Genomic DNA, 25,752 nt, shown 5'->3' with positions numbered 1-25,752 from the left:
TGCTAACGCAATTTATATTATGTGTAGTATATAGTAAATAGCTGAATATAAACCAAATTATTTTCGGTTTACCGCTTGCCATCAATAAAAAAAAGGAATAAAAAAAAGAGTAAAAAAACAAATTTAAAAAAAAAAACATTAAAAAAAATAAAAAATAAAACTAAAAAAAAAACTTTAAAAAAAAGGTAAAAAATTGTTTGCTCTGGGACTCGAACCAGGGTCGTTTCGATTTCTAACCAAGCGCTTTAACCGTCTGCGCTACGAGTACAGCCGCCCGGCAGCTGACAAGTTCTGGCATTGAACATTTTGGTGTGCCAGAGCATGTGAAAACAACTATTTCTATTTTTAAGAAAAAATTTCCTACTTTTTAGAAAATGTTTCTATTATTCAGGGTTAGCTTAATTTTAGGGTTAGGGCACTCATTTTTAGAAAAGGTGCTGACAAAATATTTTATTATTTTCGTTTGCCTTTCTATTTTTCAGAAAATAAATTCTAATTTTAAGGGCATTTTTTCTAGATTTTAGGGTGATTTTAGTTCATGGTAACTATTTTCTTCATTTAAGAAAAACTTCCTGGATTTAAGGAAAACTTTCTTGACTTAAGAAAAATTTCCTTAGATTTAGAAATAACTTTCTTGTATTTAGAAAAAAGAAATTTTAATGGCGATTTTCTAAAATTTAGGGTTAAATTTATTTTGAGTGTATTCGTAATACAAAAAAATTAAATATCTGCGTCAAACCCGAAAAAGAGTCGTTCAAATCTGAATTTTTTTTCTGACAAAAAAGCAGAGAGTAAAAATTAAGAAATTTTAAAAGTGCTTTCCTCTTTTTTTTGCTACAGAAAAAATCGTACTATAAAGAAAATCCATCGACTGCTTTACGTCTCTTTGATAATTTGTAAAAAGAATTATTTTTTAAGTGCCGAACTGTAAGAATGATGGTTAAAAAGGCATTTTAGCAAATAAAAACAGGTTTATACACTTTCGGCTAGCAAAAATAATACTCAAAACCTTTTTTTTGAAAAAAGGATAGATTTCCGGATAGGGGATGTTTGAAATTTTTTCCGGATAAAGCCGTTAAAAAAAGGACAGATCTGTCCGGAAAAAGGACAAAATGGCAGCACTGCTGGTAATACCGTTTAACTTTTAATGTTCCCGTTAGACTAACACGAAATTATTACCCTCGTAATTTGCCTCGATGTACATCAAATTTTACTCTGCATGAGCCTTTTCGTGTTCTATGTAAAAATTATAACAATCTTTATCATTTAATTTGCACTTCAACATCTATCCCCGTATTAAAAACTAAAATTTTATCTCATTTGCTTCAATCTTAGTTGTAGTATTTGTAGTATCTGGTTTCATGTCTTTTCCTCGCGAACTCGCATTTTTGCCCTAATTGATAAGGGGTCCCGCGCGTAACAAGCACGTGCTTGGTATCGTTGGGCCACTTGTTTGTACTGCTCGTAGTGCATCAACGTCCATCATATATCATATATAAGTTGCAAGGTAACAGGCTGAGAAAAACAATTTCTTACACCCTCGATAGTTTCTAAGTAAATTAAAAATATTTTTGAACCTTTTGCAACTATTTTATAAATTTTCTAGCAAAAAAGTAGTTTCAGAGGAAGAAAAATCACATAAAAAGTATAAAAAACAATCAAAGCCCAGAACCATCTCCTCGTTTCATCTTACTGAGCCTTTTTAGCAAAACAAAGCATTCATATTTCCATAAGCCTAAATCACCCTGCTCGAAAGAAGAATCCCAAGAAAACAAAATAGCCATAAAAACGAAACCAAGTCAAAAGGCTGGCGAAAAGAGAGTCGGGGGACAGGAGGAGATGACTGGAGGTGTTAATGGCCTTAATAGCCAAACGTGATGAGCGTCAAGTGGACAAACAAGCCGCTCAGTGTGAGCCGGCCAAATAAATCAGCTCGGGAGTGAAGAAGCCAAAAAAAGCAGCACCTCATCGATATTTACTTGCGATCGTGGGCGGCGGGGAATGAAGAGGGGCCAAGGGATGCTGGCACGTGGCTAAAGGGAACTTAATACCTCAAGGCGATCTCCGCCGAGGATGCTGCCCAGCTAAAGGATTGAATTACTCTCGGCCGGCAGGTCAGCTGTGGGTTAATGTCCTGTCGTACTTTAACCTCAGCACGAACAAGTTTTAGCCCCTCCTCGGTGCACAGTTCTCAGTCCTCTCGGCCAAAAATAAACTGGGTTAGTAGCGCAAAACTATTGAGATTCTGTTGCCAAAGCCTCCTTTTGTCTATCGATCATTGGCGCTGGTTTTGTGTCGGGCCTTTTAGTTATTTTCTTTTCAGACCGACACATTATTGATTACAAATCCAATTATACACTTTTCGTACATCCATCATACGCCGCGTTGGCCAGCCCCACACACGGCGCAAAATGATATGCATACAAGGCTGGCTGATTGATTGCCCACCGGCCAAAAAGCCAGCTGCATCCTGACCTTAAAAGCATTTAAAATGCAATTATTGCCCAGCGCCAAATTCAATTGATGTGTAGCCACTCATTTACATATTACATTAACTTTCGCTCGCCGGGAAATTGAATTTATTTCGGCTCGCTTAATTTACTTTTATAAAAAAAAAGAATAAATATTGTATAAACTTTGCGGGTAAACAGCGAAAGCTCTCCGACTATTTGCTTCACTTCCCTTCCCCAAGAGGAAATAAGGGGCTGCATGCAGTTCATTAAACTCGTGCAAATAAATAATATATGCATTTTAAAATCTTGCAAATATCACGCCAAGAATTGCAGTCTCTTTCCAGTTTTTATTTTTCTGGAACCTGCGGTGCATTGGCTTTTGGGAATTTCGGGTTGAAGGGCGCTCACTTGAGTTCGGACATGATTTTCTTTTCCCTCCACTTATTTTCTTCTCCGCGGGCTTGTTATTGTCTGGCGACAATGGAGGCGACTTCACCCGGTGGCGGGTTCAAGGTGCACATGCCAATGAAAAAGCCGGCCGAGAATATTCAATATTCCCCCACGACATATTCACAGATGGGGCTTTTCCGCCGAGATAATATTCCAAAATGACTCGCAGCTGTGGAAAAACTCAATGAAAATTAATTTATTGTTTAAACAACATTTTCATAATTATTTTATTTACCGAAAACAACCATTACCGAGTAAACACTTGTGGCCAAAAGTACTAATTTGTGGTAACCACTTTAACGAAGTTCCTCTAGAAAAATCAACATTTACCTTTGCTCAACACTCCAAAAAGTCTGCGTACAGTTAGCGGCAAAAGGTGTTAGGCTTCAAGGTGAAATTCGCTAGTAGGCTAATGGCCCACATATAAAAAACCGAACTAAACCGATTCCAGTCCCAAAACCCAACCCGATTTCAGCCACGCGTCAAAGTTTGCCTTATTGATGAAAATTCGCGCAAAATAATTGAATGGGCTGCGGGTTGTATACTCGGACATGTGATTATTGTGGCCGCGATATAACCAATATTAGCGATAAATATTCATAGAGGCCAGCAAAACAGGCAGCGGGGCTGTAAAAATGTTTGCCTAGCCATTTAACAGGGCAACATTTTTTTATATTTTTTTATTGTTGTCACTACGCATGTTGCCACACTCTGAGCTACTCTCTCTGTGGGCGGTGGTGTGAGAAATATGGCAGCATTTTTTGTTGTTCGACTGGTGGCCAAAAATAGAATGCGTCAATTAAATGTGTAAATAGCTTTTTGCGCCACCCCCATCCTGATTTAATTGCAGTCACACGAGATTGGTGTTCGATTGGTCGAAATTTATCAGGCATCTGAGCTGCGAAATATATGGCATGAAATGAGAAACATTTTCCTCTCAAGATCGCAACCACAAACACTTTTTCCTTTGATTGATGCGCTGGCCTTGGAATAAACAAGTATACGCACTGTTGCGCACACAAACAGCTCAATTTTATTGCCAGCAGCCGGCCAATTGATTTGTCCCCTTAGCATTTTTTATTTTGCATATCCTTCAGCTTCAGGATATCCTGAAGAGTGAGTGGCTTTTGGCCTTGTTTGCCCGACACTTGAAAATGCTGGCGGGATTCCGTAATGAGTTTCTCTGTGGCCGCATTCGAATGTCAAAAGGTGAGCCCACACATTCAGAGCGAAACAAACTGACATTTGCACTGGTCATCCGATAAGCTAATGCCATTTCAAAATTTCAAATGTGCACATTTTCATATTTGATTAGCTCGGTTCGCTGGGGCGACAAACCGGATTTACGGGGCACTTTTAATATGACAATTTCCCCGGCGAAAAGCCAATCAGGAGGAGCGACCAACAATGGCTGCCGCCGACATCGGATCAACTGGAAACTGGAAAAAGGGCTGACATGAAGCCGCAGGACTCGGTGATGCGATTATATGGGGTCAGGGGTTCTGGGAACGGGGGATTGGGAAAGCTTTCAACTTTCGCCTTGGCCATCCTGACTGACTGCACAGTCGACTGACACAACAAAGTTGTCCGGCACAGAGCAAAAATGTCACCCAATGCGGTTGGTAGCCAGTTGAATTCAAAGTAAGCCATTTTGAGGTATTCTGAATAAAAATGTTTTGATTTTTTGGTTTTCAAGAATTTTAATTTCTGCTATTAATTAATTATTCTTGATTAATAAGTTCCTGCTTTTGGAATGATTTATGGAAAGGTATAATCAATTTTTTTCATAGCTCAAAAATTGTTGTATAGCAAAACTTTTTTTATGATTTTTGACCATAAACTAAACACTCTTTTAAAAAAATTTGTATGTCTTTTTACGAATTATATTTCTAAATTTTCAAGTAATATTTTTTAAAATCATTTTTTGATTTTATATTTACTCAAATTATTATTTAAGGTTCTAAACATTTTAACTTAAGCTCCTAGTTAAACTTTCATTTTTTAATTGCAGGATACATTTTTAAATACAAATATTTTATAATTGGTACCTAAGTATAACTCTATTTTTTCCTAGTTGATGTTGCATAAAATTATTATTTTTTTCCCTGTGCTACAATGTGTTTGTCTGGAGCCGTTGATGACAAATGCCAAGCTTCGGCTCGGGGGCAAACAAAGAATGCAGCGCAATTGGGCATCAATCATGCGCAAAATTGATTAGTTCAACTTTTATCACCCCGACCCAATCTGCTGCTCTGCTCTGCGAAATATTTGTGCGCATTTGACACGCTTCATCGTTATTAACGAGCCGGGGAAATGCGAGAGAATATGGCAGATATTCCAGCTGCAACTAGAGTGTTGGCTGTCAAAGCGAGTTGAAAAGCCGGGCTTTAAATTTCTGTGTCAATAGGTTGGGTCTGGCATTCTGTCAACTTAAATCTATAGCATACACTTGAGCGCGCCCCTTGGTCAATTCGATGGAAGACAGAAAAAAATCAGCCACTCACTGCCATTTCCGTTGCGATTTTCCGATTTCGATTCAGATTCAGTAAAAATGGCAATTTTCATCACGCTCACGGCTGTTCGTTAGATCTTTCGAAGCGGAAATGCACTTGAAAGTGCGCACGGATTTCCGGCTTACAACTATGGATTAATGAATGGAGAAGAAGGAGCGGCGGAAACTGCATTTCCTTTCAGCAATGCTAAATGAATGCAATTAGGCTGCGAATTTTCCCCTTGGCAGCCGGCTTAAGTTGCTTTTCCAGCACTTTACGGCTTTGTTTACATGAAGGAGCTGCAGGATGACAGGCTGCGGCTGCTTGGCCATATAATTTATGGGCCCGCAATCTGCGGCGGCATCTGACTCCGGATGCCTGGCCAAAAATTACTCAGCAAAGTGTGTGCGTTAAACTTTTATGTGTCACTCATACGCCATGGGGCACTCTCCGAACAATTTGGCAAAGTATTCTCCTCATTTTTTAGCATTTTCTGGGAAATATGTTTGGCCAAAGTCGACAGCAAATGCGCATATCAGGAAACAAACTTTGGCTTCGTTGTTGCCTTTTGTTAATTTAGTGGAAAATAGCTTTTTGGCATAGACAACTGAGCAGCAGGAATCTGTGAGATAAGTTCGGAGTTGTTTTGTGGGTTTGGTTTGTGCCAGGCAACTGATTAAAATGTCGCCACGGAACATGAAGAGTGCTTATAATTGCATTATTGTGGTGAGGTTAACAACGCGCCAAACATCTCAGCCAGAAAACCATGCTCAGGCCAAGTCTTACACGAATTAGCCCTAATTAACGCTAATGGGAGTAACTCTCACCGGTGTCTAGACTTGGAAATTGTTCTGTTCAGGTGTGTTTACATATTACTTGGCTGGGATAAACACCTCGTTTATTTGTCTTGCCAATAGCAGTGTGCGCAGTGATGATAAAGGTACAATATGAAAGAATTTACCAGGGAAAAGTAAAGGAAAAATAAAAGGCAAAAATAAAGTTTAGGTTTAAGCTAAGATCTCTTTCACAGAAATGACTATCCCAAAAATTCAATTTCAAATTGTATAATACCCTAAGATTTACGAATTCAAGTTCAAATACTTCAAACACAAAATTAATCATACATTGAATTAAGAGATAAATATCAAAACGTGATCGAGAATGTTATAAAATCGTTTCGATTATAAAACTACGAATAATTGCGGATTAAAGGAACGAACTATGGGGAACCTTTAGACAGAAATTACTGAAATTAGGTACCTAGACACACCGTGCTCATCACTTTGCACCGGTGGCCTGTTATTATTTGTGGCACATTGTAAATTATAACACCCATACGCCGCGTGGTCCCTGCTATCTGTCATTGACAGTCAGCCATCAGTAGAACGACCCCATGACGATTAGTTAGCACGTGCAGAGCGCAGAGTTCTTAAACTCTGACGAGCGTTTTCCATGTGATTATGCAGTTGCCTGCGGCAGGGTAAAAAATATTCACCCACGTGCCGCGGCTTCCTCTCATTTTTAACGGGCTTTTTGAAAAGCGCTACCCCCAGACACGTGAGATGGAATAACACGCTTAGCGCCGTTGACGTACGTACTCGCAAATAAATTGTTTATATACTTGCGTTCCGGCCGACACGGTGGGAAAAATAAATGAAATAAAAACGAAGCAAGGCAATGAAAATTAATGTGCATATTTTCATGACAGCCAACAATTTGCATATCAAGTGCCATCGGCAGTCAGCTTCTGCAATAATACATAAAAAGGAAAAATGTCACAGCGAATGCGTTCTCGTTTTACACAACGAAAATATTCAAAATGTTTTATTGTTTCTCATATATGCATATGAATGCTGATTGAGATTCTTAGAAACGGACGACAAACTTTTTCCTTTTGGCCGGCAAACAATCTCTAATCGAGTTGTGAATGGAAAGTAAATAGCGCATAAATTAAATATGATTTTGCGTTCCCCTCATTCTTTTTTGACCCAACCTGCTTCTCATCATCTTTGGGTAGAGGCATAAAAAAGCCAAAAGGCAGAGGAAAACACAACAGTTTCCTGTGGAAACACAAAACAGTTAAAAACAAAAATAATGCCCGCAGTCATGCAAAAATTTTATTGCCTTTGTGCTAAGTGGAGTAGGGTTCTCCAAAGAGCCCACTTTTCAGCGGGGAAACTTTGTTTATTCGGCATCAGGCAAGAGCAACAAACAAGCCAAGTTCGCCATAACAAGGAGCTCTGGCTTTTGGCCGTAAAAAAAGAACAGCCAAGCCACACCGCATCCTGTCCAGATTTTAGTTTTGCATTTCTGTTGAATCATTTTCTGTTTTCTCTCGCCTGACAGGGCACAAACTCAACTCCGAAATTCCAACGTTCCACTCTCCGAAAAAATAATGAAAAATAATAAAAATATACCTCACTTTCGCCCTAAAGTGGCAACGTCCTCGAACAAGCGAGACAAGCATTTTATTTAAGTAATTATGCATAGATAAAAAGTGAGTCCTGGGAAAACAAGACACGGAAATGTGTTTTACCTTTGTTACCGTTAACTCAGACAGCTCGAGCACATGAGTGTGAGTGTGTAGAAGTGTTCAGGTGTTTATGGATGTGTGGGTAAGGGGTTTTTAAGTGTTCGTTTGTTGGCCCACAGTGCTGCAGCCTTGGCTGTTTTTAGCAGGACCTAATGGCGGAAAGGATATGCTATTATCTAACCATTAAATAAGAGAGAGTTACGTTTGACATAAAAATTATATTTTCATTTTTAAAGCAATTGTGGAAAACAACTTAAAAGTGTTAAAAGAATTATTTAAGTATTAAAATATTTAAAATAAAAATAATATTTATACCTTTAACTATTTAAATATTTTGTATTGTAGTCATTTAAATTGAAAACCTCTTTGAGAAACATGGTTCAAGAAATACCTTAAAAACAAAAAAAGTTTTTCAACTCCTTTTGCAACATAGCAAAACACTTGTATGCAAGTTTATTGTAGAGAAACCTTTTATTTTAATAAAAACAAAATGTAACCACTCAGTCCATCGTGTTTTATTTTTTATTACTGTGTTTATACGATGCCGAATTCACGCTATCATTTCACGCTTTCGGCCGATTCGTGCTTGTATAAACGCCATTTCGTGAATTCAGCAACACACGAAAGTTGACTATGATTTCAGCCTAAAAGCGTGATTTGGTGATAGGCAGATCTGGTAACTCTTCAAAAAATGATCGGCGTTGCCACATCGCTAGAAATTGAAGGCCCTTCATAGGCTATTTCTCTAGAAATGATCACCTATTTTTATCGGTCCGGCATCCCTATCAGCTGAGAGTGAATAAAAGCATGAATTCTCGGCTGTCGTATAAACAATGGTTATTTCTAGATCGCGCTTTTAAGAAATCGTGAATCTCATCGTATAAACATAGTATATGTGCAAATAAAGCCGCCAGTAACCAGTGACCCCTGGGACTTTGAAGAAGCACGTATTCACACAAATTCAGATTCAAATATACTGTGTTTATACGATGCCGAATTCACGCTATCATTTCACGCTTTCGGCCGATTCGTGCTTGTATAAACGCCATTTCGTGAATTCGGCTACACACGAAAGTTGACTATGATTTCAGCCCAAAAGCGTGATTTGATGATATGCAATCTGGTAACTCTGTAAAAAATGATTGACGTTGCCAGATCGCTAGAAATTGAAGGCCTTTTATAGGCCATTTCTCTAATCAGTGGTATTAAAAATTATATATTTTTACCGGTCCGGCATCCCTATCAGCTGAGAGTGAATAAAAGCATGAATTCTCGGCTGTCGTATAAACAGGGGCAATTTCTATATCGCGCTTTCAAGAAATCGTGATTGCTATCGTATAAACATAGTAATAGAGGGACTCGCTCCCACATGCCTGCATTTATTTGTCTTTTGTGCAGTGCAGCGTGGAAATCGTGGCCAAAAAGAAGAGTAAAAGCATTTACCACCGACAAAGTGTCTGTGTAATGCTGTTAGAAGCTGGCCTTTCTCACAGGACCTCCTCCTCCCCCTCCTGGCAGCCCTTCCCTTTGAGTGACCCACCTTGCAGCTGTCACCTTCTGGCACTCAAAACCCCAACCTCGGAAACCTTCAGAGTTTGCCCTCAACGCACTTGTTTCAGTTTGCCGTGGCCGTTGCTGTTTCAGTTTCTATTCTGTTGCCATCTTTGTGCAGGGACAAAAGCGTTTTGGTCGAGTGTGACAGTGGCATATTCTTCCCTTCGTCATCATCGCCCTGAAATCACCCGAGCTGGGATATTAAAGCGGAAAAGCAGAGGTCTGCTCAGCAGTAGTTCACCTTCGCCGGAATGTTTGCGCTGGCATAAATGCCAGACGTGTCCGAGCTGAGCGCTCGGAATCCCTTCCTTTTCGGCTTTAAGGCTAAGGTCTAAGGATAAGAATAAGCTGGCCATAATTCCCTCATTTTTACACCTGTGATATAATTAAAGTTTATTTGTTAATTCACAATTTGCTAGCCTGCAGTTGGACTAAACGGTGGGAGTGATAGTAAGAGGGATACTGAAGACCCACAATTCACATTCAAGAAAAGTAATACATAAAATAAATAGGTAAATATATTAAAAATAGGGTATAATTATTTTGGTTGCAAGCTCTTTTAAACGGTATTTAAGTAGTTAAAACAAGTTACAAAAAAAACACAAAGAAAAAATACTGTTTTAGTCCAGATGCTGCTTTCCCACCCATAGAATTCAATATTTTGGACGAAACTAAAGAAATAATATTGCAAATATGAAATGTCATACCTCGTTGATCTCGAAATCGAATTCCTAATCGATTGGCATTTAAACCTGAAAATTTATTTTACAAATCAAAGTAAAAATGAAAAAAAAATGTTATTGTCCTAAAAGAAGGAATATAATTTGTTTTGGATTTATAGCTATCCTAAGTAGTACGTTCCTTTGACTTGGGACCATTTTTGGAAAAGCTGCAGAAAAAAATAGTCCGAAAAATTAAAATCTTTATTGATTTGATATAGATTTCTATTTTATTTTCTATTTTCTCGCAGTGCCTCGGATCTTTGGCCATGCAAATCTCGCTGATGGACTGAGGACAACTCGCCTTGCGTGAGTAATAAACAATTTGTGCCAGCGAGGTCTAATGCAATTTCTTCTGGCATTGGGCGGGGGTTTGGCGGGTGTCATGAGCTTGCACATAATTGCATTTCATTGCGAGTCGAGTCGGGTCGAGTCCCATTCCCAGCCTTGGGCAACCGGGGAGCTACACAGCCACCCAGCCCATCTTGTCCACCTCCCCCGTCCCCGTGCACTTAATCAAATTGAGCGCTTCACTCCAACAAATGTCAGTGAACCTTGAGGAGCTGTTGAAGTGCTGGAGTGTTGGCCCTGCAATTATTTGCCACAGTTGTCCGCACAGTTGGCATAAGCAAGGTTCAAGAACAGAGCTGCTCGGCATGAACTTGGCGATTGTCAGGACATTCGCCTGAACTGAACTGAGCTGCGCCATAAAAAGGAAATGGAAAAGCCGAGAAAAAACAGAGCGAGGAAAAACCAACAGGACAACATCACGTACCAAGTGCTCCGGGGTGCAAACTAGTTTAGTTTTGAAAATTGCATGCCCTTCTGGGGACTGCAGGCCCAGATCTTCGGCTAAGCCGGAGTTGCAGGTGCTTCGGATCCCCAGATCGGTCGCAATAGGATGGTAAGATACTATACCATACTATCCCGCACCCGAAGTGGTCGTGTCCGCGCTAAAATTTACATTTCCTGTGCCGCCGTTGCCCAGACCATAAAGTAATTTGTTTAATTCCATTAGTGCGAGCGTCTACGTGCCCGGCATTAAAATACCGCACAGCGGCCAATGCCCGTGGGGTGGGGTAGGAATTTGTTTCTTTTCTTTTTTTTGCATTCGAAGCGGCAAACACCCACCACCCACTGACCGTGGACAGGGCCTGATCACGCAGTCGGCACGGGGCGCATTGAAAATTTGTGCCAATTAGAGGCGCCTTGTTTCTGGTCTACAGGCTCCGTGGGGCGTCGTGACATCGCCAGACTCAGTAAATCAAATGTTTTTGTTTCCTCGGACACTTTTTTCCCACCACGGAGATAGTACACTCAAAGAAATGGTTGTTAAATATAAAATATTTCCCTTTAAAGTTCAGCAAAGATAATATTTGTACCAGGAAATGACCTTGCAAATCAAACTAATATTTACGAATGAAAGAATATAAAAGAATTCCTTTTGATTAAATGAACTAAATTTAATTGATTAATTTATTTAAACAAAATTACAAGATTATTTTTAACTTTCTGTTTCTCTATTAGAGTTTCTATATTATTTTATCTAAATATCTTGCTTAAACAAAATAACTTTACTTTCATAACATTATATTTTTTGAATTTTTTTTAAATATTTAAGCTCTTAAATGTTGTTCTTTTCTATTTTATTTATTTTCCGTGTACTTATTGGATGTTGGGGGCCCAGCGTACATATACATCTAATGAATTTTTAATGCACTCTCGCCTTGCACTTTCCATCGCTTCGCATCGCACTGTGTTTGCTTAGTTGTCGCGTTCGATTGATGTTCGCGGAGGTGGCTGGCTTTCAGGGGTTAAGGGTTGCGGGGTTGTGAGGTTGTGGCGGTGTTAGGGGTGTCGGGGGTTAAGCGAAGGGTCGCTGTGATAGGGTTGTTGTGTAAGCCAAAGTGACACAATTGGAAAGCGCGTGGACATGTCGCAGGTGCTGCCAGGATTAGCATTGAAAAATAACTGTGCTGTCAGTACGGAAAAAAAGGGATAACCTGGCAGGAATTGATTGTATAGAAAGGATAACGAAAGGACAACAAAGGGATGTATGTAAGCCAATCATTTGTAATAAGTACAAATAACAATCAGGTTGAGCAATTTATGACGATCTCTTACAGATGGTATTTGGAGTCATTAAAAATAAAGGAAAAAGGTCCTTGGATTTTTATTTATTATTTATAACTCCTTTTTCCTAAGGCACCTACATTCCCCCATTTTTCCCACATAATACTAACGCATATTTAGATTATCTAACTTAATTGATTACCAAGTTAAAGAACGGGTAGTTGGCCATTTGTTTCGCACGGAACGTGATCTATCCGAGCACTTTCATTAGCCATTCCCTGGCGACACATTAGCCGGCATTATTCATGCCCGATGACTGAGCGAAATCAACAGCCCGGCCTGCCTGAGTTATGGCCATAAATATATCTTGCCTCCCCGGACTTTAATTCGAGTTTGCTTCTCCGGCGTGCCAGCTAATCGTAGGAAATTGTCGGGTTGGTTTCTTTAATCCTCATGCAGTTGGCTCTTCTTCGTGTCTTAATTTCCGCTGTCTTTGGTACGATGCGCTGGTTATATCATCCCAGCGGGTTAAATATACCCCGTTGGCACACACGGGTATAATATCAATAATAATATGTGCAGGTGCCATACCCCGTTTTCTAAATGCGGATATTTCCCTGGTATCCCCAGTATCCTCAAGGTGATTCTCGGTTCTTCGCTGTGTGTGTGTGCTTGATAACTATAAAAATTGAATAAAACTGGGTGGAGTCGTGGCACACAGACCTACATATATAGTTATATGGTTCACCTGCATTCTTCTCCATTTCGCTATTCACGCCTTCTGCTCCTGTGACTCGGCTATCGATTTTCCAGTTAAACCGCCGCCATTTTTAATGGCTTTCATTACTTGCGCTTGTCTTGTCCTGTCCTATCCTGTCCTGTCCTGTCCCCTTTCCTTAACTCCACGCCCCTTCATTTCCGTTTCCGCTTTTGTTATCCCGACTCTGCCTTTCGCCGCGTGAGTTGATTGAGAAGCTAGATGGCGCTCTATGTATTTTTCGCGACCTTCATTCATCACCCAATTTAATTACGCGCCTCATAATAAAGTTAATAAATGTGTCACGTTCACATGCACCCACTAATGGAGTTTCCGTGGAGGGAGGAAAAGTGGAAATTACCGGACAAAGGCGAGTTAATAATGCATGCTGGCCATTTGCCCGTTTGGCTGGCAGGGAAGTAAAACTCAGACATTACGCATACGCCGCATGTAACGTTAAACCGCTAACGGGCCACAAAAGACCCGGTAGAGCCACAGCAGCCAATGCCCCGTTCTCCAGATGCACTAAGAGAAATGCACGGATTTTTATAGCAATTTCAGTTCATCTATAGACATTTTTTCATACAAGATTTTCTAATAATTTAGACCATCTTCGCTTAAAAATCTCTTCAAAATGTCAAAGAAATAAAGTGAACTTCAAGTTCAATTGGTTATTAAGCTATAAATTAGGGTTAAGAGTTTTTCTACGTGTACATATGTGGTACTAGATGTACCAATGTGTAAAGTATTTCCGGCTAGAACCGAGAACCTAGAGCAAAACAGCCGTGGAGAACCTGGTCGGTGAAATCTGACTATGAAACAGAGGGCATTCGTCATTAAATATTTACACTTTCATAAATGTGTGAGTGCATTCAGAGGTCCTTAAATATTTTATGGCCCAAACGCAACCGGTGAAGGTGAAGGCCCCGAAAACAAGGGGCACACGAAAGCCAAAAAGGAAAGGAGAAGGGCCTAAAAAAATAAACCATACAAGCGTGAAAATCGCAGCACCAACAACCAATGCAATGTTTGGCCAAGAGACTTTGGCTTTGGCCCATCATCTGCGCATTTCTTTTTCATATTTTCTGGGCTCATTAAAAGGCGGCCCGAGAGAAAAAAGGTACAAAGAAGTTCAGAGTCGTAATTGTTGCGAAGTGACAGTTTGACACAAAGCCAAAACTGACTGAAAGCCCTCAAATTTGAGCTGGGGTTTCGGATTCCGACGCATAAAGTAGGTCTGACTTATTATTCACAAGTTCATCTGGTCGGTTTCTGTCCTTTTCTTTGTCTGCGTCCCTTGGACTTTCAAGTTATTCCAGGCAGAAGAATGTTTTAATGTAATTATGCGGGAAACAAAGCGCACACAACTGCCAGGATAAAATATATATGCGATATTATTCGAGTTATTATTAACGAATCAAAGAGCCACATTGATTTAATTGATGAATGGCCTTTCACCCACTTTGTGGATAGTCTCGTTTATGGATAAATCATTTAATTGCCGGATTCCGAAGTCTCCATTGTGTTTTTGCGGCTGATGTAATGGATATATTTGCATACCGCCCTGTAAAGCGAATGCGCAACTTTTAGGGCCATTAAATGCAGCTTTAATTACTATTATTCCATGCGATGCCAGCTTATCACCTTCTCGGTTGGATAATTTCTCCCTCTGTCTCTGGTTTATAATGTGTTCACTTTCTGTCATTAAACGGCGACCGAGTAATGGGCCAATAAAAATACATGCGACAATTTTCGACTAATGTTAACCGTAAAAACGAGGCGGACCGAAGGCAAACAGCAGCCGAGAAACAAACAGATGGGTGTATTTTCTCAGGCGCTAATTAAAATATACAAGCCACACAAAACAGCAGCAGCCGACACAATGCCTCAAATGTGGCGTATACGTAATGTACAATTAAAGGCAAACGTAGTAAAAATGAGCGAAAGGACTTTGTATGTTTATCCACGGGGGACTCCCCCGTTTTCTCAGTTCGTGCCAACGCCTAATTGAATGTAAGCAACAAGCAAGGACAATAAACAAAAAAGCCGTCTGGCTTTGCTGATCTACGGATCCTGGCAAATCAGTCGAATTACCCACAATGGCGCCATAAAATTGCAATGTCCCTGCTTTTAGTTGGATGCCACGGCACGTAGCACGTTGATGTCGCCCGATGTTTGTTTGTGTCCTTTTGGACAAACATAAAAGCACCGGAATGCGTAGAAGGCAGTAAGTTAAATTAAAATTTCATGCCTTCCCGCGGAGTCTCACTTTCATCTCATTTGCTCCCTCTGCTCTTTGGTAATCAAATCAGCGACAGTTTCGGAATGAATGCCACGGAATGGAATGGAATCCGGGCGAATAAATCTGCTCAAGCGGATTGTCTGCTTTCCCAGGCTTTTCCTGCTTTCCCGGGGCTTAATGCAAGGTAGATCGGATTATCAAGTGAGCAAATTTCCCCACCGTGGTAATTGAACTCATTTAAATTTTATTGCAGGCATTTGACTTGCGTAAAATAATTACTATCGGTGGGGGAAAACGCATTAGCTAAGCCAAGGAAATGCGTTGGCTTGATGAATTATTGATGAGTGGCGGAAATTGAAAACCGAATTGTCAGAGCACAAACAAACGTTTATTTATTGCCATTTTATAATCCGATGACATTAAATGAGGCTTTGTAAGAACGATCTGGAGTAGTTAGTTTACACAGGTGATTTCGTTTTCATTCAATGCACTTAAATGCTTTAAAAAATGTTACTGCCAAGAAAATGTCATTATTAATGAAATTTAAATTATTAATAACAGCTTAGTCGAGCTAAATAATTAGCGTTTTCTGGGCGTTTTTCATACCAATTTGTGGGAAATCGGTTAAATAAAAAAAAAATTTATTAATAAACTCCTTAATCCAATCGACAAAAATAGCCATAATCACATTAAATAAAAAATATAAACCATTATCGATCGACTGCGATTAAAATTCAATGCAAGAGTTGTTCAGTTTTTTTTCAAACAGAATCACTAAGCCCATATTAATTAATGAGCAGCAACAAATCCCTACTGCTGCTTTGTATGCATAGTTAACTCTTCACAAATTAAACTTGACACAAAAGTACGAATTTTGCCAATTTCACGGGCGACCAAGTGGCACATTTTTTTCTAGACTAAATTAAAATTTCCTGCGGCACCAAAAACATTTATCGAAAAAGCCGACAAAGTAAAATACGAAATTTGTACTCACTCAGTTATTTAGTTATTTATTTATTTTTAAGGATATTACTAATTGATAACGCGACACTTGCTAATTGATCGTTAGTTTTAATTGAGTTTTTTATGTTATATATTTATGGGTTAACCAATTGTCGCACCGATCGATTTATATGCAAATGAGCCAACAAGTCGGCGGCAACTGATTCGAAACTTGGCCAGCGGAAACTTCAAAACTCTGCTGGCAGCAAGTGCAGTGCGTCGAAAGCCGAAACGACCGATAGCAGACCGAAAACCGAACCGAAAGCGCAGCCGAATCGCATCGGATCGACACGAAGTCCCGGAACGAGGACATCCCTGCCTCTCCTTTCCTTTTCTGTTGGCCTGGTTGCCATATCGACGACGCCTCGGGACTCAGAACTCGAGAATCGGGAATCGGTAGCCCAGTTTCAGAGTTTCAGACTGTTTTTCAGGACCGTTCGACTTCGACCGTTCTGCTGCGTTCAGAGTTCGTTGCGAAACTGCCTCGTCTCGTTTTGGCCACTTTTTTCGCCTTCTTGGCCTGGCCAACTTCCTGCACACACGTTCGAGTTGGATGCTCCTTCCGCTGGGCCACTGAAACTTGGGTGGTAAACACAACATAAATGACTGGCTTTTCGGCACTTTCCGTTCCGTGTGATGTAAGTTTTCGACACTTGTTGTTTGTATCTCTGCTCAAAAGAAAACTTTTCCCGGCCGGAACATGCTAATGAAAGTGCAAACTTGCTGCGAAGATTTTTGGCGAGGAAAACTTTTGGAGCTTGCTGGAAAATCCATTGATTTCTTGGCAGAAACAAAGGGGTACCTTCAGGACTTTTGGTGTCATTCAATGCCTAACCCTTTCTCGTATTTCATTTACACGTGGAGCAGACTGCCGCAACAACAAAGCAAAACACAACCCCCATCCCCTAGCTATCCCTTGACGACACGTTCGAGTTGACTTGCAACGGGTTGGATGTTGCATATATATATCGCTGGTTTCGATTGGGAGTAGAGTATTTGGGTAGAAAAGTGGGAGCCAGGGATTCAGTCGGTGGGTTAGGTAACGCTGCTCTTAATTGGGTTTGCGGGGCCCTGGAAGTGCAACTCGGTTTGTGGCACAATCGCTTGCTATCGCATGTCAGAGTTCATGGCGGTCATTAGCATCGGGGTTTTAGAGACCCTAAAAAGGTCAGTTGGTCACATTCGCACTCGCAACAGCATCGGGATGGCATAAAAGTCTCGATTTCAAGCGGTGCTTCCCCCTCGCATAAAAGTATCCCAACTTTTTATCCCAAACGAAGCTGGGTCAAGCACCTCTGTGCGGGAGAAGAAAGTATCGAGTTACCCAGTTACTAACCTGCATTTCATAGCGGAACTTTAAAGTAGATAGTTTGGGAGTCAGCCAGAAATTTAAAAGAACGGAAGAAAACATCTCAAAGGGGCAGAGAGCCTGTACAGTGAAACTCAAGATGGAAGGAAGATCATTACACTGATCAATGAACCCAGAGTCCCGTCGCCAATTCCGGATCCAGACATCAACGTCATCTCTGCTTCCGATCTGTCTGCCCTGGGAATCCAGAGATCCCTTTTTTTTTGGCTTCCTGAGGCGTCAATTACACATCGTATCTGCTGTATCTCCCGAGAGCAACAGATGTCCCTCTGGAAGATCACTAACCATCTCGGGTTTCCCCAGACAGAGTTCCTCTATTTATTTTTTCCCCATTTCTCCCTTTTTTCCATGTGCGTGCTGCATTTTGTGAAATAAAATTGCAGTACAAGGGTATCAGATGGGACATCCCAGCAAACCCCCCATTCTGGCAAACTCCCCCTGAGATAAGCAAGAATTATTGCTTACTCTGTCGGGGGCAAAAGTCCCTCTTATTGTTGTTCATGCCACTGGCAAAATGTAAAATGCCATTTCTATGGAAATCATTTAAAATGCGGCAGTTTCGGTTTCACCGAGAAACTACTGTCGTTTGCCATCACAAAAGAAGCGAAAATCCCGCTTTAAGAAGGAAGTTGTTGCCAATTGAAATCAAATCAAACAGCTAGAGCTTATGTTTTGAATAAAATCCCAAGTGATTTGTATGCAGACAGCAAAACGATTTTTGGCAGACATTTTAACACTACAAAAACAGAGGCATAATAAAATAGGTTTTAAGCTTACTGATTTGCTGGAAACCATATTAATTTTGGTATGGCCAATAAGTGGCAATTAATAGTAATGAAGCAACTAAAATGTGTTTTCCTAGAAGGCAGTAGTGAGTATTTATAGCAAATCAATTCTTGGAATAATGCATAGAAAGAGCATTTGTGAAGTGATGTTGAGTGCCCTCGTGTTTCTAATTAACCAACATTGATTATTAAGACCATTATTTGATTTCTGACTTTTGAACAAATAGTTGAAAAAAAAACGTTGTCCAAAAATAAATTTTCTTATTTTTAACAATTTCTGATAATAATAGAAAACCTTACTTTCATTCATTAATTACATTCCCATTTAAAAAGTAATTAAATTATTTTATTAAAATTGATTTTGTTTTGAAATACATTTATAGATAATATTTATCCCCTGGGGCTTTAGAGGGCTTTATGTTTTTGACTTGGCTAAATAGGCAAGTGGATAAATAGGCAATAACGTCAGAAGCGGGCCGCGCACGCGCTTTAGCCTCATTGGGCATGCGGACCAGATACCTCGATAAGACATTATGTTTATGAGGCTACGGGTACCGGGCGACGATGTGACTAAGTCGCTGGAACTGGGCGTGCGAACCGCCTTACCATATCCATATAATGGGCATTACAATCGCTCCAGTCGGTGCGCACTTTTTAGCGACAATTTCGTGGTCGGGTTGCCAATTTGGTAGAGTCTGTTTTTTTTTCTAACTCCCGGGGGAGACCATTTGTCCAGGGCCTACGTGATCCACCGGGCATTCACATTCACATGCCCATTCACCATTAGCCGGAAGAGGAAGATCGGAGCCCTACGATCAGGAAGTCCACCGATCGATGTCGTCAAGCGCGGGTTCAGTGTCCGGTTTTTGTACTTGAAACCCAAATTACGCAGTTCCCGAAATACCGAAATACCGCCCAGCCTCCCACAGTGGGTTGTTTTCGGGCTGTCTTGGGTTTATTTTTGGCTTTCAGCGAAAGTACCGCTAGGTCTTACGACGAGTGCGCAAGTGGGCCGAAAATCCCGAAAACCCGCCCGTGATGTCACTGCCGGTTCAGCTGGTTTTTTGTTTAAACAGTGAGAAATAATATATCAAGTCAAGGTTTTAATCAAAAATTAAAAAAAAAAATTTTTTTTTTTATTTGCAATATTCTGGACAAAAACAGGACAACTTTGGACTTTAAGAACTTCTAATATTAGATTAAACAGTATGTTTTTTAACTCAAGAACCGTATTCTCCAAGTGCACTTTAGTTGATTTTCGGGTAGCCCCTCGAAATCTGATGATTAACGCTGGCAGTTTGAACTTCGAATTGCTCACGTCAAAAGGTGTTGCATAAGAGGAGCACGCCGTTGACTGACCCTCTCTGACCGATTAGTCTCAATTTTGAATTTAAACAGATCTTGCCAAGATTTTGGACATGTGCCGATAGGGTTATAAAGAAATCATTAGCCGCTGACATTGTTTTTGATCCGTTTTATAACGCTTTGTTTTTCAGCTATATTAACGCTTTAGAGACCTGTTTTGTGCATTTTAAAAATATACCTACCATATAATGAATATTTCATTGACAAATAAATGTTATTTGTCAGAAACGTGAAAATAATAATCAAAATATAAATAATATAATAATATATATAAATAATATAAATAAAATCATTATATCAAAATGTATCAAATATGTCTTATATTGTCAACACAGGTTCTTCAAATATGATACTTGCAGTCTTAAATATAAATTCATGACAATCAACTAAAATATTATTTTGCTCTGATGACCTTACATATTCCCGAAAATTAATTAGCAATATCAATGTGCACATTACCAAAACGATTCCAAATAAGGGACAGTTGCTCGCGGAAAGTTTCCAGAGGAGAAGGAGCTGAGGCTAACCGAACCAGTTTCGTTTAAATTATGCTCGTTAATCATCTTCGATCAGCATTTAAAAATCAATAAAGCCCGCAATTTATTGTGCGAAAACTCGATTCGGGAGGAGACAATGACTGCCCCTTCGAATGACATCACACGGCACCTCTGACTTACTTCGAGCACTTACGCACTCGATCGTCTGAGGGGGCTTGAACCTAAAAATAATTCGGGTAATACAGTTTTTGGACATTCCGGTTTTCCCTCTGTTTTCTTAAAATATCAGATCGATCAAGTGTACGGGACTTGATGAGTGTCAAATATAATTGGAATGAACTTTGAAATTTATCAGCCCTTAAAAAGCATCACAGTGTTGTATTTATACACCTGTATTTCTTAAAAATCATTTAAGAATATTCCATAAAATTGGAAATCTACGTATTAGTTGTTTATACACACCACCCTATTGTATTGGATAAAAATTTTTTATTTAAATAAAAAAAATTCTATAATATTATTTATAAATTATTTTTTTATTTATTAATTTTTCAATCGAGTTTTTCACTCACTTTCATAAAGGCTTTTCTGAAGATCGGTACCAGCGTCACTCTGATCCTTCAATGTCTTCTCGGGGACCGATCTTCGTGTAGATTCCTGTATTATTGGCTAATTTTTAAATGAAGGAAATAGTTTTTTAGTGTTTAATTAATAACATTTTCCAATGGCTTTTTGATCCTTTGCTAAAATCATTACAATTAATTAAACAAATTCCTAGTGAAAAATATTGTAGAAAGTGGATTGTCCCAAATTTCTGATCCCCCCAACCTGCACACCTCTGGAATAGAAATGGAGGTAATTATATACATGCAGTTTTTAAATTACCATTTAAATTTTAATATGAAATTAGAATTCGCCATACAAAAATAACTAAACCTTCTTCTTTGCCCTCCTCCTGTAACTTTTTTTGAGATTGTGCTTCTGCTTGGTTCTGCGTATTTGCCTCCTCCATGTTCGCTTTGTATCCGTTTCCTTTCTAACTATGTTGGCTTTAATTTTCTTTTCAGTCTCCACGATGAAATCGGTTACCTTGTTGATGTTCGTGTAGAGCCCCGGCTGGTCGGTGTACCTGCATCGAGGTCCAATAGAGACCACTCCGCAGAGTTCCCTGCCGAAGGTTAGCGGGGATCCGGCGTCATAGCGGCACTTCTTCGGATCCCGCGGATGGGTCACACAGAAGGAGGTGCTCGAGAACCGGATGGGGGTGTCCGAGTACTTCTTGAGACACGACTTCGGGTCCTCGACGCGCACGGAACCATTCTTCACGTCCGTGTTCTGCGGCCCGTTCTCTATGGCGTCGAACCCCCAGCCGTAGGACGTCATATACATCCCGGGCACAATGGTCGTGTTGCAGAGCTTTATGAACTCGGTCGTCTTGCCCTTCACGTAGTCCCTCAGATAGATCACGGCAATGTCCATATACGGCTTGGAGGTTACGAATCGGGGCGGGGTATACACGTTATCGATCATCACGTAGATCTCGTCGTTGGTGAATGTGGGCTCAACGCTGGTGCCTTCCAGATCGTAGCGATACGGATGGATGCAGTTCGCCGAGGCAATCATCAAAAGAGGAGCGTAGTAGGATGCTCCGCAGATGGGTCCTAGTCCCGGATCGGCGTGCGATATGTAGAACAGCCAGCCGCCGAAGTTTCGGCCCGTGCTCGATCCCGGACCTTCCCACCAACGCCGCCACTTCTGGGTCTTACTATTGATCTGGTACTTGTAAATCTTGCTCCACGACGGGACTACAAGTAACGCCCAAAGAAACACCCGCCACATTGCTCTTTCATTTCGAACTAAGAGCTTAGATGATTTCAGATTCAGATCGCAAAGCGAGGAGAATTCCCGTGTCCAACAGCTTAGTTCTGCCCTAATCCGTAATCTCTAACTATAAAAGGCGACTCATTCTTAACGGGAAGTTGAAGCAGCAGCAAAAACAGTTGGATATAGAAAACTAAAATTAAAAACCGAAATTCGGAAATAATTCCAAGAAGTGCCCTAAAATGAATGTACTTGTTATTCATTTTTGTATAGCAACAAAGGAGAAGACTCAGGTATAATTGGTTTTTCTTTATTAATAAAATTAAATTTATTTTAGCGCAGATCCACGGGTGAAATGGGTGATATATCACCCTCCACTCGGTTGAAAAATGAAAGGAATTTTGGTATTCAAAGAGTCAATTCTACCAATCAAATAGTTACTTTCACAACAACAAATACACACAATTATCAAAGACATACACCTATTTAATTGGTAGAATTGACAATTTTTGAAGATGGGAACTGTTTGACAATTAACTTGGTTAATTTTACCAAGTTTTTGTTTTATGTGTATGCTTTTTTCTTCTGTGCCTCCGACGATTTTTATATTTATTGTAAAATCTTCTACGATTTGACCTATCGGGTGCCCTTATGTGCTTATGTTGGACTTTATGTTCGATACCCTTGATGAACCAGGCCACCTTGTTGATGTCCGTGTAGATTCCTGGCTGATTGGGGTAGCCGCACATTGGTCCGTGGGAGACCACTCCGCAGAGTTCCCTGCCGTAGGTTAGAGGACATCCTCCATCGTAGCGGCACTCCCTCGGATTCCGCGGATGCGTCACGCAGAAGGCAGTGCTCGATACTTCAAAGTCCGAGCCTCGAAACTTGGCCATGCACTTAATCCTGTTCTCGACGGGAACGATGGCAGCTTTCGTGTCCGAACTCTCCAATCCCACGTAATGTGAGTCAATGCCCCAGGCGTAGGCCGTCATCTTCATATCTTCTCTGATGGTTCTGTTGCAGAGCTTTATGAACTCGGCCTTGAACGACGAAAAGGGCTGCTCCAGTCGGATAATCGCTATATCCTCGTAACTCTTAAAGTATGAAAAGTGCTTGGGGATGTACACGTGGTCGATGGTGCCAAAGTAATTTTCATTGTCGAAGGCGGGCTCCACACTGGTTCCATGGAGATCGTAGCGATACGGTTGGATGCAGGTCGCCGAGGTGATCAGGAGATAGGGCGAGTAGTAGGACGCTCCGCAAATGGGTCCTATCGGCGACCCGTGATGAATCCGAAACAACCAGCCGCCAAGGTCGTGGCTCTTGTTGGGCATTGGACCTCTCCACCATCGCTTGTTGGGCTGGGTCATGCTGTTTATGGCGTTTTCGTATACGAAGCTCCGCGTGGGAAGGGGCCACAAGTCCGAAAGGAACAGAACAAACAGACAGATCTTCTTCATTGGGGTTTCATTTCGAACTGGGAGCTTTGGTATTCCAGGTTTAACTGGACAAAGCGGGCGTAATTCGCATGACCATCTGGTTTCGATGTGCCTAATCGCATTTACATTATTTAATTGAGGTATTCAAAATTGTTACAAACTAGTTACAAACTAGTTACAATAACTTCCTTTAAAATAAATTTAGTAAATACGTTATTTCCCAACAATGACAATCTTTTGTTTCACTGTATATTTTTTGTTTTTTCAATTAGAACTCTAATGTCCAAAGTATAAAACTTTTAACTTTAAGCTAAGACACCATATGGTCTTATGAGCGGTCTTAGTACATTCAAGTCGATCTTATTAAAGTCCGTGTACAGTCTTTATACTTTTCAATTATCACTACCGAGACGATCTCGTCATATCTGTCTGGAAGCCTCTAAAATACCCTCTTTAATTACAAGACTGCCAAAATACCTTTTAGTTCAGAGTTTTCAGTTTTTTTACTTTTTAGTTTGTTTTTTAATCTTAATAACAATTAATGGATATTGAAAGAACATTGTTGAGATTTTAGGAATTGAATTATCAAGATCAGATCAGTTTTGGAAAAGTATATGAAGTTCGGCTTAGATTTAGATAAAATAAACAATTTTCCACACTGATTTGGATTGGACATTTTCTACGCCCGCTTTATAGAGCAGCCTAAATTGCGTACAAGTAGCTTTCTACTTTCACTGCATTAAAATGGGATTATCGAAGTGCTGGCTTCTGCTGGGCCTTCTGCTGAACATCTCGGGAATCTCACTGGGAAAAGTCTACCCGAGGGACATTTTCCGAAAGATCCCCCGGTCTCGACGCCTCTGGGGCGGAGTGTCCTCGAACACGGGTCCCAATTTTGGAGGCTGGCTGCTGCGTATCCTGAACAGTGATGGGAACTTTGTGTGCGGGGGAGCCTACTACTCTCCGCTAATTGTGATCACCTCAGGCAACTGCATATATCCGTATCGGAATAGTATGGAAGGACTCACGGTGGAGGGCACCGCGTTTTCCAAGTGCGACAAGGAGAACATTGCTGAGATCGATACCATTCAGTTTCCCGAGAGATTTGTCTACCGGAAACTCTACATGGACGTGGCCCTGGTGAGGCTGAGGGATCCGATCAAGGGTCGACTCACGGAGTTTATAAGGCTGTGCAATAGGAAAATTCGACCGGGCATGCGGATGGTGGTCTTTGGCTGGGGTTACGACAGTGTAATCGTGCAGCCACCCTCTTCGGATCCCCGCAACTCCTCAGTCATGATTATATCGACAAAGGAATGCCGCAAAAGATTCAAAAAGGACCTGAGGCTATCGAGTACTTCGGTCTGTGTAAGGCAACCCAAGAATCCCAGGCAATGCCTTTACGACGGCGGCAGTCCGATGATCTACAACAGGGAACTTTGCGGAGTTGTGTCCTTTGGTTCCCACTGCCAGGACACCTCCAAGCCGGGCATGTTCACCAATATCAGGAGGGTGAAGAGGTTCATTACGGAAACCGAGGAGGGCATAAATGCCGGCTACATCTTCAGGACCGCCCAGCTCGAGAAAAAAGAACCTTTAAAAGACGACGAAGAGGAACCTCTAAAAGTCACGGAAAATACACCTCCAAAAGCTGACGAAAAAGAATCTCCAAAAGTCAACGAAAAGGAACCTCCAGATGTCACAGAAAATACATCTCCGAAAGTCAACGAAAGAGTAACTCCAAATGTCATGGAAAATACATCTCCGAAAGACAGCGAAAGTTTACCTCCAAATGTCAAAGAAATTACACCTGCAAAAGTCAAGAAAATTGTACGTCGCAGGCTCAAGAAGAAATTAGTAAAAGTAAAAAGAACGGATTCAAAACTCTTGCCAAGGACAACCACAATCGACCCGTTGGAAGCAATGGTGTGCTGAATAAATAATTTTAAAAATACAAAAATTACAAAACCGAGACTACTTTTATCTCTATTTTAAAGCCGCTTTTTATCTCGATTTCAAGAATGTTTCTTCTCAATTCCTCAATAATATCTTTAAGAATTAAAAACATTTAATCTTTTCTTTTTTTCGTTCTCATTTATTTTGGTTTAACTAATCAAATGGGCAGTTTTTTATACAAATGTTGTAATATTTGTATTCTAAATAGCTAAATGACCTTAATTCCTATAACAATATGATTA

General features: G+C 40.5%; 1 protein-coding gene across 1 annotated transcript; it reads left to right on the top strand.

The window, feature by feature from the left end:
* Nucleotides 1–24,280: 24,280 nt before the first annotated feature.
* On the top strand, nucleotides 24,281–25,632 carry LOC108067059 (seminase). Its single transcript, XM_017155880.3, has one exon. The coding sequence runs from the start codon at nucleotides 24,299–24,301 to the stop codon at nucleotides 25,487–25,489; it is 1,191 nt and encodes a 396-aa protein (XP_017011369.2). The 5' UTR covers nucleotides 24,281–24,298; the 3' UTR covers nucleotides 25,490–25,632.
* The last annotated feature ends 120 nt before the right edge of the window (nucleotides 25,633–25,752 follow it).

This window comes from Drosophila takahashii, chromosome 3R (assembly GCF_030179915.1).
Source record: "Drosophila takahashii strain IR98-3 E-12201 chromosome 3R, DtakHiC1v2, whole genome shotgun sequence".
Taxonomy (NCBI): domain Eukaryota; kingdom Metazoa; phylum Arthropoda; class Insecta; order Diptera; family Drosophilidae; genus Drosophila; species Drosophila takahashii.
The sequence above is the reverse complement of the archived record's forward strand: the minus strand, read 5'-3'. Positions and strand labels throughout refer to the sequence as shown.

Coding starts and splice junctions, on each gene's coding strand:
- LOC108067059 (XM_017155880.3), top strand. CDS start 24,299: ATGGGATTATCGAAGTGCTGGCTTCTGCTGGGCCTTCTGCTGAACATC.